We start from the raw sequence: 13741 nt of genomic DNA on the forward strand, positions 1-13741 counted from the left end.
CTACTGGCACCTATGGAGTGGGAATGAAGGAGGTTGCCAAATATCCTGCAGTGCACAAGACAGCCCTCCATAACAGAGAATTATTCAACTCCAACTGTCAATATTGCCAAGGTTGAAAAATACCAGGTCAATAGAACAAAATTAAGAGTCCAGAAATCTGCATTCATATGGTCAAATGATTTTCTCCAGAGATGGTAGGGTAATACAATGAAGGAGAAGATACTTTTTTTTCCCATTTTTAAATTTAAATTGAATTAATTAACATATAATATATTACTGGTTTCAGAGGTAGAGGTCAGTGATTCATCAGTCTTATATAAAACCCAGTGCTCATTACATCACGTGTCTCCTTACTATCACCCAGTTACCCTGTCCCCCCACCTTCCTCCCCTCCAGCAACCCTCCATAGTTTCCTAGAACTAAGAGTCTCTTAAGGTTTTTCTCCCTCTCTGGTTTCGTTTTATTTTTTCCTCTCTTCCCCTATGAGCGTCTCTTTTGTTTCTTAAATTCCACATATGAGTGAGATCATATGATAACTGTCTTTCTCTGAATAATTTATTTTGCTTAGCATAATACCGTCTAGTTCCATCCACATCTTTGCAAATGGCAAGACTTCATTTTTTGATGGCTACGTAATATTCCATTACATATATATATATCACATCTTTTTTATCCATTCTTCTGTTGATGGACATCTGGGCTCTTTCCATAGTTTGGCTATTGTCGACATTGCTGCTATGAACACTGGGATGCAGATGCCCCTTTGGATCACTACATTTGCATCTCTGGGGTAAATACCCAGTAGTGCAATTGCTGGGTTGTAGGGTAGCTCTACTTTCAACTTTTTGAGGAACCTCCATACTGTTTTCCAAAATGGCTGCACCAGCTTGCATTCCCACCAACAGTATAAGACAGTTCCCCTTTCTCCACATCTTTGCCAACATCTTGTCATTTCCTAACTTGTTAATTTTAGCCATTCTGATTGGTGTGAAGTGGTATCTCATTGTGGTTTTGATTTGTCTTTCCCTGATGCCAAGTGATATTGAGCATTTCTTTCATGTGTCTGTTGGCCATGTGCATGTCTTCTTTGGAAAAATGTCTGTTCATGTCTTCTGCCCATTTCTTGACTGGATTATTTGTTCTTTGGGTGTTAAGTTTGATAAGTTTTTTATAGATTTTGGATACTAGCCCTTTATCTGATATGTCATTTGTAAATATCTTCTCCCATTCTGTCAGTTGTCTTTTGGTTTTGTTGACTGTTTACTTTGCTGTGCAAAAGCTCTTTATCTTGATGAAATCCCCATAGTTCATTTTTGCCTTTGCTTCCCTTGCCTTTGGAGACGCGTCTAGCCAGAAGTTCCTGCAGCCAAGGTCAAAGAGGTTGCTGCCTGTGTTCTCCTCTAGGATTTTGAAGGATTCCTGTCTCACATTTAGGTCTCTCATCCATTTTGAGTCTATTTTTGTGTAGGTATAAGGAAATGGTCCAGCTTCATTCTTCTGCATGTGGCTGTCCAACTGGCCTAACACTATTTGTTGAAAAGACTGTCTTTTTTCCACTGGATATTCTTTCTTGCTTTGTTGAAGATTAGTTGACCATAGAGTTGAGGGTCCATTTCTGGGTTCTCTATTCTGTTCCATTGATCTATGTATCTGTTTTTGTGCCAGTACCATACTGTCTTGATGATTACATCTTTGTAATAGAGCTTGAAGTCAGGCATTGTGATGCCTCCAGCTTTGGGTTTTATTTTCAACATTCCTTTGTCTACTCCGGGTCCTTTCTGGTTCCATACAAATTTTAGGATGGATTGTTCCAGCTCTGTGAAAAAAAATTGATGGTATTTTGATAGGGATTGCATTGAATGTGTAGATTGCTCTAGGTAGCATAGACATTTTAACAATATTTGTTCTTCAATCCATAAGCATGGAAAATTTTTCCATTTCTTTGTGTCTTTCTCAATTTCTTTCATAAGTGTTCTATAGTTTTCTGAGTAAGATCCTTTGCTTCTTTGGTTAGGTTTATTCCTAGGTATCTTATGGTTTTGGGTGCAACTGTAAATGGGATTGACTACTTAATTCCTCTTTCTTCTGTCTCATTGTTACCATATAGAAATGCAACCGATTTCTGTGCATTGATTTTATATCCTGCCACTCTCCTGAATTCCTATATGAGTTCTAGAAATTTTTGAAGGAGAAGATACTTCTGTTAAAAAAAAAATGGTCCTGAAATCAATGGATATTCATATTGGAGGTCACTGGAAGCGGGGGGAAACTTTGACTATCTCATTACATCCCCAAGCAAATTAAAAAATGGATTACATACATAACCTAAGAAAACATATAAAACTTCTTAATGAAAATATAGGAGAAAATCATTGTGACTTATGGTTAGGCAAAGATGTGATACAACAACAAAAGTATGACCTGTAAGAAAAAATGATAACTTTGAATTCATCAAAATTAAACAGTTTTATTCATCTAAGGATACCATCAAGAAAGTGAAAAGGAAACCAGAAACAGAAAATATTCATAATGCATATTATGGCAAAGAACTTATATCTAGAATTTATAAAAAACAACTAAAATTATGAAGACAGACAACAAAATAAAATGAGTGAAAGATTGAAACATACAAAAAAAAAAACCCTATACACGTCACAAAAGAAAATACACAAATGGTAAGTGAGCACATGAAAAGATGCTTATCATCACCGTTATTCAGATAAATGCAGTGAGATGAGATGCCATTCCCCATTCAAAAGAAAACAAAAGGCTAAAATGAAAAACACTGACAATACCAAGTGCTGATAGGCTTCAAATCAAAGAGCACTCTCATACATTATAATGAGAATATAAAATGTCAAAAAACTCTGGAAAACAGTTTGGAAGTTGGTTATAAAGTTAAACACTTACCATATGATCCTAATAAATAATAATAAAAACGTATGTTCCCACACAGGTTTTTATGTAAATATTTACAGCAGCCCCAAACATTAAGCAATCTAAGTGTCCAGGAATAAGTGAATGGATAAACAAAATGTTGTATATCCATACAATAGAATACTACTCATAGCAATCAAAATGTATAGATTACTAATACAGGTAACCACATGATCTCAAAAAACATGCTGAACCAAAGGAGGTAGATATCAAAAAATTCACAGTTTACTTCATTTTATATGAAATTATAAAAGCTAGCTAATCAATAGTGACAAAATGCAGATCTGTGGTTGCCTGGGGCTAGGGCTATTAAGGGGAGGATGACTGTAAAAGGACATGAGAGAATTTCTTGGGTTGATGGAAATGTTCTATATCTTGATTGTGACAGTGGATATATGGATGTATACATTTCTCAATAACAAGCCTATTTTACTATACTCAGAGCATATACCAAAAAGTTGATAGGTTTTGAGGATATTGCAAAATAAAGAATAAACACATAACTCTCGTGGCATTTACATTCTGTACTCAATTCAAATGAGTACTTATAGTTCTAAGGGAAAACACTGGAAGATAATATGTTAAAAACATGTGTCGGTCACTTTCTGACATTTTTGACAAGTCATTGCAGGAAAAAGACAAACTCAGTTTTCTTTTTTTAAAAGCTTAAGGACAAAGCAATAATACAGATATAGCTTATTTGGTGTGCTTGGGTAATATTCAACATATATATCTGTTAATAGCACTTAAGAAATATAAATAGTATATTGTACATATCCTTCACAGAAATTTGGATTTTACAAGTGCTGATGGAGAGGAACTCAGAAATAAAATTCATGAATGTTACAATTCAAAAGTATGAATAATATTTAAAATTATATTTATTTCTATGCACATATACAACCCTCCACCCACACGCACAAACTCACACTTGCATGCATGCAAATACTTGCTCATCTAATAGATTAAACTCCACTCATTACTTCTTTCATGAGGACTCTTGGTCTATCAATTTTTTTCTTTTTTAAATCTTTAGTCTTTCTAGATTGGCTCTTGCTCATAAGTGTTTAAACGAGCTCAACTTCCAGGCCAAAATACAAGGGGGAAAAATTTCCCCTTCTTAGCTCCCTCCACCTATAGTACTGCTCTGTTATGCTCATCATATAAGCTTCCCAAAGACTTGTCTTCTGTTTCTATTGTTTCATCTCCTTTTTTTCTCATCTATCTACTTTGTTCATCCACCATTCCACCAAAACTATTCTTTTTAAAATGACACTTTCTTGCTGTCCTATCCAGCAGTCATCTGTAAATCCATACCTTACTTACTTTGCATTATTTGAAAATGTTAACCACTCACTTTTTAATAAAATTCTCTCTTCCCATGACCTAGGTATAGTAGGCATTTGGTTTATTCCTTTTCTCTTGCCAGTTTATAGTTTCCTTCATAAACTCTCTTAGCTTATCCATTATATAATGAGGTCCCTCAGGACCCTAGGTGGAATTATTTTCTCATTCTATACAGTCTCTGGTCTCATCCACAGACATACTTTCACTGACCTTCTATATACTTATGACTTCCAAATTCATCCATTAGCAGATTTCTCATAGTTCCAAACTTTGTATTCAACTCTCCTATGTACTCTGATCTTGAATATTCCACAGGCATTACAAGCTCAATATGTCCAAAACACAAAATTTTCAACCCTAACCATGCTGCAGGTCTTAAGTTTCCTATTTCAGTGAACTGCCAAAACCAAAGATCTGGTCACCATCCACAAAAATATATTCATGTATATAAATACATATTTATGTATATAAAATGTGTGTGTTTGTGTATGTGCAAATATATCCTTTATCAATCGACATTTACTTCCTCTCTTTTATTCCCACAAATTCTCTGGTTTCTGTTCCCTTAATATGACTCAAAACCGTCAAAATCTCTCTTTCCCACACACCCACCTTAGTCTAGGCCACCACCATTCTCACTAGGTAACTGTAATAGCTGTTTAACTGATTTATGTGCTTCTAATACTGTCTCCCATCAAGTGTTTTTTAAACTTTACCAGAGTAACATTTCTAAAACGCAAATCTGAACAAATCACTTCTCTAGTTAATGTCTTTTAACAGCTCCCAATTTCCTGTCAGATAACGTGACAGACAAGGTCCTTTATTATCCTTTTTATGGCATAAAATAAAGTTTCATTTCACAGTCTCAAATAGCCTCACCCTTCCTTGTCAAACATTTACGTTATACTCTCTCATTTAATGGATTGTGAATATGCTATTCCATCTACCTGTCTCAGGCAAAATTCTCAGTTCCAACCTCACTCAGACCCATGAACCCTGAAAGATCTCATCATTAGTCCAATAAGTAGTCCCTCACCCAATATGAAGGAATTACATACCCCTTTAATATAACATTTATTTCATCATAACTTACCACAGTTTTACAATCAGATCGTTGGTTTCTACCTGCTTAATATTAATAGAAGGACTATGTCCTGCTCATATTACATTCATATAATCCAGCAGAATGTCAGTCATATAAAAGGCCCTCATTAAATAAGCAAGAGAGGAAGGGACAAAAGGTTGGCCTAGCATTCAAATACTAGACAAGGGAGTAGCCGTACCTTGACCAAGAATATTGTGACCAAGAATAACAAAGATGATAATAATTCAGTCCATATCCACTGAACACTTAGAATGTGCCAGGTTCTATTCTAAGCACTATGCAAATCTGATGTCATATAATACTCCTAACAATCCTATGAGGTAGGAATTACTTGTGTATACATTCTAAAGATGAGAAAAATGAGGCACAGAGAGGCTAAGGACATTCCATAGTAACACAGTTAAGTGACAAAGGCAGGCAGTCACATTCCAGAGCACCTGCTTGTAATTACTCTGAATGTGTGTTTACTTGCTTTTCCCTTAAATTCTTAATTTGAAAAAGAGAGAGAGAGAGAGAGAGAGAAAGGTATGCATGTACGTGCACGCACACACACATACAACGGCTAAACTAAATTATTTCTAAGGAACCATCCAGTATTATTTTTGTTAAATTAAATTTACTAACTTCAAATTTCAAATGGCATCCAATGAAATATGATTAGAGAAACAAGTGTGGGATCACCATTTCTACACTCTATGTGATTTTACCTAGTAATCATATACCCTTTTAGTGTTTAGTTTTTAAATAGCATTTCATCATACTGAACTGCTTCTGATCCTCTATATGTCCTGCAGTAGTCTCGGAGTGCTCCTCACCCAATGTTTCCAATCGATGAACACGGGATGTCCTTCTACTTACTTAGGTTATTTTTAATTTCTTTCAATCCTGTTTTGTAGTTTTTGGTGGACAAGTCTCTCACCTCCTTGGTTAAATTTACTGCTAGATATATTATTCTTTAAGATGCTATTGTAAACTGAATTGTTCTCTTAATTTCTATTTTGAATATTCATTAAAGGTGTATAGAAACACAACTGATTTTTGTGTGTTAATCTTTTAGCCTACTACTGTGCTGAATTCATTTATTAGCTCTGCTACTGGCTATTTTTGACAAGGCATTGTAAGAAAAAGACAAGTTCAGCAATGAATTCACAAGAAAAGACAATTCACAAGAATTGAATTACAGGTAAAGAAAAAGTTCAGAAATTTGCGGACTTGCAGGAATAACCACCTTCTCAACCTCAACTTCTAAAAGAAATAACTGAGAGGGTCTTTGAGCAACAAAGACCAACTAAATTCAACCTTACAGCAAGTATTAAACCAAGTGTATGTTAGCCACACCCACTGTTGAAGATTCAATCGATCAGTGTCTCCAAGCACAGACCCAATAAGGCTGTGACTTCCTGTATATACTTTCACTTGGAACAAATGGTTTGGAGAAAAGATGCCATTGGAATTTCTTCAACCCAGGTTTGATAAATGTAGTTATTTTTAATCAGAAAAAAAGAGAATGACACAAATAGGCAAGTATAGGGGTGAAAAACATATAAACATATTAAATGTAGGCAATAGGTCTCTAAAATAACCGTGGGTTTGCCTTTGACAAATGGAGCTGATTGTAATCAGACAGATAAGGAGCCAAAAGAACCGTTACCCTGACATGTCACTATTTGCTATCTAAAATGACCCATGTCTCCCCGAACCATGAGAGATTATGGACTCTGAGAAACAAACTGAGGGTTCTAGAGGGGAGGGGGGTGGGGGCATGGGTCAGCCTGGTGATGGGTATTAAAGAGGGCACGTACTGAATGGAGCACTGGGTGTTATACGCAAACAATGAATCATGAAACACTATATCAAAAACTAATGATGCAATGTATGGTGATTAACATAACATAAAAAAAAAAGTATACTGGCTGCAGCCCCACAGGATTCCAGGCTATTTTTTTTAAATAAAAAATTGTCCTTTGATTTCATAAATAAAATAAAATAAAATAAAATGACCCATGTCTCCCAATTTTCTCCAGTCAAAAAGCAAGCTGAGAAATGGTATAATCACCAATACTCAGATACAGCCAACAAAGTTATTGAAAAATTTAAAATCTATACAATCATAAAGAATGGACTAGAAACCCTGTGCCTAAACCCTATACAGAGAATCATGGTCGAAGATCAATCCTATTCCCATAGGAGAGATCTTATTTAATCTTGTCCATTGAGATTTTAGAATTGCTACATACTAATGATAGCTGTGCATCTCTGATTCTTCATCCTTCCTACAGAGAGTATTTATAGTAAATAGCTTTATCTTGCCACTGTATACCAAATACGCTGAAGGTAAACAACACATATTTTAGTTTCTATTTTTTTTATAATTTTTTTTATTATGTTAGTCACCATACAGTACATCATCAGTTTTTGATGTAGTGTTCCACGATTCATTGTTTACATATTTTAGTTTCTAATTCTTTAGGTCAAAGGGGACTATATATCTGGACCTGATAATGTAGAGACTGTGTGTGGTACGTCATTCCCTACCTATCATCTAAAGATCCTGGACTTTTGAGCTTGTAGCCATAGCTGGTCAGAACTTTTGGATTTTCTCCCAAGGAGACAGTTGAGTAAATTTGCTTGTAAGATGGAGATTGGGAATATTTGGCAACCATAAGAGCCAAACGTGCTGTGACTAATGCTGCTTACCAAATATTTCCTGCTCACTCCCTTTCAGATTCATAGTAGGATCTCACTACCTGGCCCCATTATGATGAGGTGAAGCAGTATGGATATAAATTGAGAGTGGAAGTGTCATTTCCAGTCCAGAACATTGAATTACTCTTAGAAAATTTGACTGGGCTCTTTTTCACTCTGCAATGATCACAGGTAATGTTCCACATAGGAACTACACTATCAGGCCAGTTCCTAGTGTGAGAATGACCTGGGACCAAGCCCCAAGACAATCCTCAGTGTATATACAGAATGCATAAGATATAAATCTTTGCTGTCTGAAGCCAGAGAATTTAGGGTATAACCTGGCCTCCCTTGGCTAATACATGCTTTCTGCTGTTCACAGTTCTGTGACCTTAATTCATCACTGTGATTTTTCTGTACATTTATAAAGTCATATACTTCATACTTCTGATGACCTGGTATTTCACCACCCAAAAGAATATAACTGTTATATTAAATTTATAAAATTCCCTGTGTATTTCCTCTTTCAAGCCATTTATTAAAATGACACTGAAAAAATTTAATACAATTGACTCCAATCTCGGTGATGGGGTGGCATATTTATTAAGTCTCCATTTAAATTCTACCCCTAACTTTGTTTTCCAAATTCTTAGTATATTTTCTTCCCATGATATAAGAGAGTTCTGTTAAATAAAGCTGGTTTTATTTTCACCTACCAAATTTTATGTTATTTAAAAGTGTTGTTGGGAACTTCTTGAATATATTACTTATACTATGACACCTCCATAAGTGCTCTTCAATTGATTGTTCAGTGTAAATCAGCTAATCATGTCTTTAACATTAAATCAAGAAAAGAAACAAAAAATTCAGTGAAAAATTCCAAATAGTGACCAATGCCTACATTCAAACATGAATAAGTGCCTTTCAAAATTCAAATATTATTTATAAATCTTATACTCCTAAAAAATCATTTCACATGCCATAATACATTCATAATCATCTCTTTGCCTCTGTCATTTGTTGAATAATATTTAAACTCAGAAATTAACATAAGAATTATCATTAATTTGTGGGAGAGCCACATTTTTTAGGCCTTTAGCTCTATTTTTAGTCTTTCATAAAATTCCCAAACTTTAACATTAAGTTTACATAAGCATATTTTTTTCCTCCAAAATACACCGAGGAAAGTAAATGGCACGAAACTGAATAAACAGTTATAGAGCTCTCAGGGGAGGAGAGTCAGAAGAAAAGTATAAATACATAATGGATGCACAATTTTATTACCTGAGTATTTAACAACTCTTCACACTTGTGTGCTTGTTTCTCAATTGCAGAAATGTACTGTTTTTCAATAGCCTCTACTTGTTGCTTAACTGAAGACTGCAGTAGTGCCTAAAAACAAGCAAAAAAGTCATTTGGATCACAGACAAAACTTGGAGTCTACTGTTGGCATGAGAATTTTTTTTGACAGTTGTACACATCTGAAATATGATACTCTTCTGCATTACAAAATACACATTTGTGAATATTGAACACATTCATATATAACCTACTTTAAGCTTTCGGTTTTAGGTTTTCCTATTGCCAACACTACAGTTTTTTGGCTCAGATGTTACTTCCACACACCTTCTCCTTAAAAAAGACCAAGTCATAGAAGATGATAAAGAGGGTGAGTAGTTCTGTTAAATAAAAATTCAGTTTAGTAAGGACCACACAGGATGAGGAGTGTATGAAAGCTGCTGAAGAAAAAAGAAAAAGAAAAAAAAAAACAGACATATTTCACTGGCTGACAAAACTCCACATCCTCTCGGCACACTGTAATATCCCATGGGCCAAGCATGATCTTCAAGACCACAAGTCAAGTAAAAGCAGATGGAAACTCTGAGCAATTTCATACATAAAAGAACTGCCCCCCAGGAAGTTCACACCCCTAATATAAAAAGGTAGAAGTCAAAGTGTGGAAGTCAGAATCTCAAGGCAGTATTCATAAAAAGTAATAAAACTTGGGAGACTGGACAAACTTAAGTGGGTACTGTAAATGCTGGAACCTGGGTCGGTTAAATATAAAGACGTTAACACTGTTTTAAGGGAAGCCAAATCAGCATTTGAAGATGTTCCACCCACTCACTTCCTTATTGGAAATGCTTAGAACATTATCATCTTTTTTCTTTCCTTTTTATTAAAGCATTATATGTTATACTTAATGTGTTCCCAATATTACATTACAGGCTATTTATAAATCCTAAATCATTCTAAAATATGTACTCAACCAAATACATAAGAATTCTTTAGCAAATATTCTATTTTTGAAGATCTATCTGGATAATAAACTACTCATAATCAAAATAGTAAGTTGAAACAGACACACGTCTTATAGAAAACAGACCTTTGGCACATTCACCGAGAAAAGAAAAATAAGCCAAATCTCTTAAATAATCTCTGTTTTGAAAATAGATTTACTCAGTTGGAAACAACATGCATTAAAGGAGCTAAATAAATATGCACATATTTTTAAAAACTGAGACAAAAATATTTTTTTAAGCCTTCGGATAAGTCTCAAATTTTCAGATAGTTAACCTTCTTTTCCAAATGTTAGACTGTCTGATGATGCTACCACTCCTATAATTCAACAGTTGTCACTCTGAAGTTGCATAATTACTAGCAAATTAGTAAGGGAAAATAATGCTCTGACTGAGGTTTAACTAAAACTTAAAGAAGCGCTTAATAGAATGGCTTCAGCCCTTCATTCACACATTAGATGTCCTCTAAAGATTCCATAATGATTAATTTATATAAGGCCCCAAAATTTAACCTCTTAAACTGTGACTAGATGATGTAAAATTATAATTTACCTTTGGCAAAATATAGTATTTGTTGGACTTCAAAAAATTTAAAGAACATTATAGTTATAGATAATTCTCTTGGGTATATTCATGACATCTTCTATAGATAGAAAAATGCCATCTTTTGGGGGGACTTGGATATGACAGAATTTTGCTTAATGGAAAGAACTGTTTTCACTCTCTTATTTGCCATGGTTTCAAATAACCCCACAGTTTAAATACCCAATTTTAGTAGATTATATAGATCATATAGATTTTTAGTAGATTATATCCTTTGGAGAAACAGGTAAGTTAATAAACCTTTTCTCACCATAATTAAGAAACACAATGGAGGGGCGCCTGTGTGCTCAGTGGTTAAGCTTGCAGCTTTTCGTTTCTGCTCAGGTCATCATCTCAGGGTGGTGAGATTAAGCCCCTACATTGAGCCCTGTGCTCAGTGCTGAGAATCTGCAATCTTGTTTGAGATTCTCTCCCTTTCCCTCTCCCTCTCCCTCTGTCCCTCTCCCTACTTGCTCACATGGGAGTGGCTCTCTCCCTCTCTCAAATATATAAAATCTTAGAAAAAAAAGAAACACAATGGAACAGTATTTTTTTCTAGTGATTGATTCGTACACCATATACTTATTTTCTTCCAAACTTCAAGGAGGCAAGCACGATAGGATAATGAGTCAAGTAAGAGTCAAAGCTATGGTTATGGAGTGTGGTGAAAAGCTATGCAGAAGTACCCAGCCTTTTATATAGTTTAAACCTCTCTTCTTAGCACCATTCAGTTATTTAAATACGCTCATCTACAAAAGAGACATGAAGGTAGGTACTGGGAATACAAAGATTAAGAAAAAAAAAAAGTCTGTTCTCACTGAGTTCAGTCTGCTGTGGAAGAGAAACATTCTACAGATAACCACATTCCATAAGTATATACAAGGTATGTATCAAAGAAAAGATGCCCAAAGCCTGCCTGTAAGGCTCACTGTTCTATGAAAGAATATTAAATAGGTAAGAATAGCTGCAGTTAAGAGTGGAGGCAAGAATTTGCAATGACATGGATGGAACTGCAGGGTATTATGCTGAGCGAAATAAGTCAATCAGAGAAAGACATGTATCATATGACCTCACTGATATGAGGAATTCTTAATCTCAGGAAACAAACTGAGAGTTGCTGGAGTGGTGGGGGGTGGGAGGGAGGGGGTGGCTGGGTGATAGACATTGGGGAGGGTGTGCTATGGTGAGCGCTGTGAATTGTGTAAGACTGTTGAATCACAGACCTGTACCTCTGAAACAAATAATACATTATATGTTAAAAAAAAAAGAAGAAGAAGAAGAAGATAGCAGGAAGGGAAGAATGAAGGGGGGGAAATCGCAGGGGGAGATGAACCATGAGAGACTATGGACTCTGAGAAACAAACGGAGGGCTCTAGAGGGGAGGGGGGTGGGGGGATGGGTTAGCCTGGTGATGGGTATTAAAGAGGGCACGTACTGCATGGAGCACTGGGTATTATACGCAAACAATGAATCATGGAACACTACATCAAAAACTAATGATATAATGTATGGTGATTAACATAACATAATAAAAAAATATGTTAAAAAAAGAGTGGAGGCAAGAATGTAGCAAAATAAGCAGATGCCAAAAATTTAAAAAACATTGTATGCGATAACAAGACTGTTTAAAAATTTGGACTGATACTACTGAACATTGTATTATTAGTGTCACAGTCCAAATAAGGTAATTTCCAAACACTTTCCTTACAACTATAATACTAATCATTATGGACACACTACAAACACAAACTGATACTAGCCACCTGCTTTTCCAGCATGACCTATCATTATATAACTGGATACTTATTTTCCAATGTAATATACCATAATAACTGCCTTTAAATATCTTGTGTATCTCAAGTATAAAAATGAACATTAATCTTAAATTTCCCTGCAATTCATTTTTCCTCTGTAATTGTGTCTAAAATATCAAAGATATAAGGAACAACACTATAAAAAGGTATCTGAAAGAATTATTTCCTTTACAAACTATTTTAAACTACTCTCAACAAATATAAAAAGCATTAAGACCTCCATGGTATGTAAAGGCAGAGAAACAAAGATGTACACAAACATCCTATAATGAAAAAATGCTATTAAAGGTAGGGAAAGTTTTATTAATTTTCAACAAATTTGTGTTTTAGCCTCAGCTCTATCAGAGATGAACGGTGTCATCCCCAGGGATTTAACTCACTGAGCTTAAGGAAAACTAATAACCATACTTCTTTAAGAAGAATTTGAAATATGCAAACAAGATTGCAGGTTCCTTTAATACAGGAACTTTAACTTACTCATCTTTATATATCACACACAGCTTCATACAGAATTCCTTATACACAGTAGACATATGCAATAGCTATTTGATGAATGATGATTCTTGTACTAAGATTAACATTTTTAAAAATCACTAAATTCTACCCCTGAAACTACTACTACTCTATACTGTAACTAACTAGAATTTAAATAAAACCTTGAAAGAAAAAAGAATCATAGTATGAATGGTACCAATATTCACTGGAAAGTTCACTAAGCTTCAAATTATAACTACTAAGTTCATTTACCAAATTTGTTGCTAAGTACATTTCATCTCTACCAGGGGTTTTAATTTTTTAAGTTATTATTTGAGACTAGAAATGTCCATCCCTGCTACCCCATGGAAGAAATTTTGAATAAATAAAATGAGGTGTGTGAAGGACTGCAAAATCCTTGGAAGGAAAAAGTATATTATAAATTCTACAATTATTAGACTCATAGAAAACAAATAGACTAAGTCAAAACCACCCAC

At 34.8% G+C, this 13741-nt stretch overlaps 1 protein-coding gene across 13 annotated transcripts in view; it reads right to left on the reverse strand.

Annotated features, from left to right (window-relative positions):
- CCDC91 (coiled-coil domain containing 91) overlaps window positions 1-13741 on the reverse strand; it is a 349003-nt gene that overhangs the window by 158856 nt on the left and 176406 nt on the right. For 11 of the 13 annotated variants that reach the window (XR_012373954.1, XM_073877767.1, XM_073877765.1 and 8 more), the window contains one exon: window positions 9359-9466. The exons of the other annotated variants lie outside the window; for them this stretch is intronic. Coding sequence is in view for 10 of the 11 variants with exons in the window: in XM_073877767.1 (XP_073733868.1) it covers window positions 9359-9466 (108 nt within the window). In the remaining variant the exon portion in view is untranslated. The remainder of the gene's footprint in view (window positions 1-9358; window positions 9467-13741) is intronic. 13 annotated transcript variants of the gene reach the window in all.

Source organism: Callorhinus ursinus, unplaced genomic scaffold, assembly GCF_003265705.2.
Source record: "Callorhinus ursinus isolate GAN/ISIS: 27379988/994484 unplaced genomic scaffold, GSC_fseal_2.0 scaffold27, whole genome shotgun sequence".
NCBI lineage: Eukaryota > Metazoa > Chordata > Mammalia > Carnivora > Otariidae > Callorhinus > Callorhinus ursinus.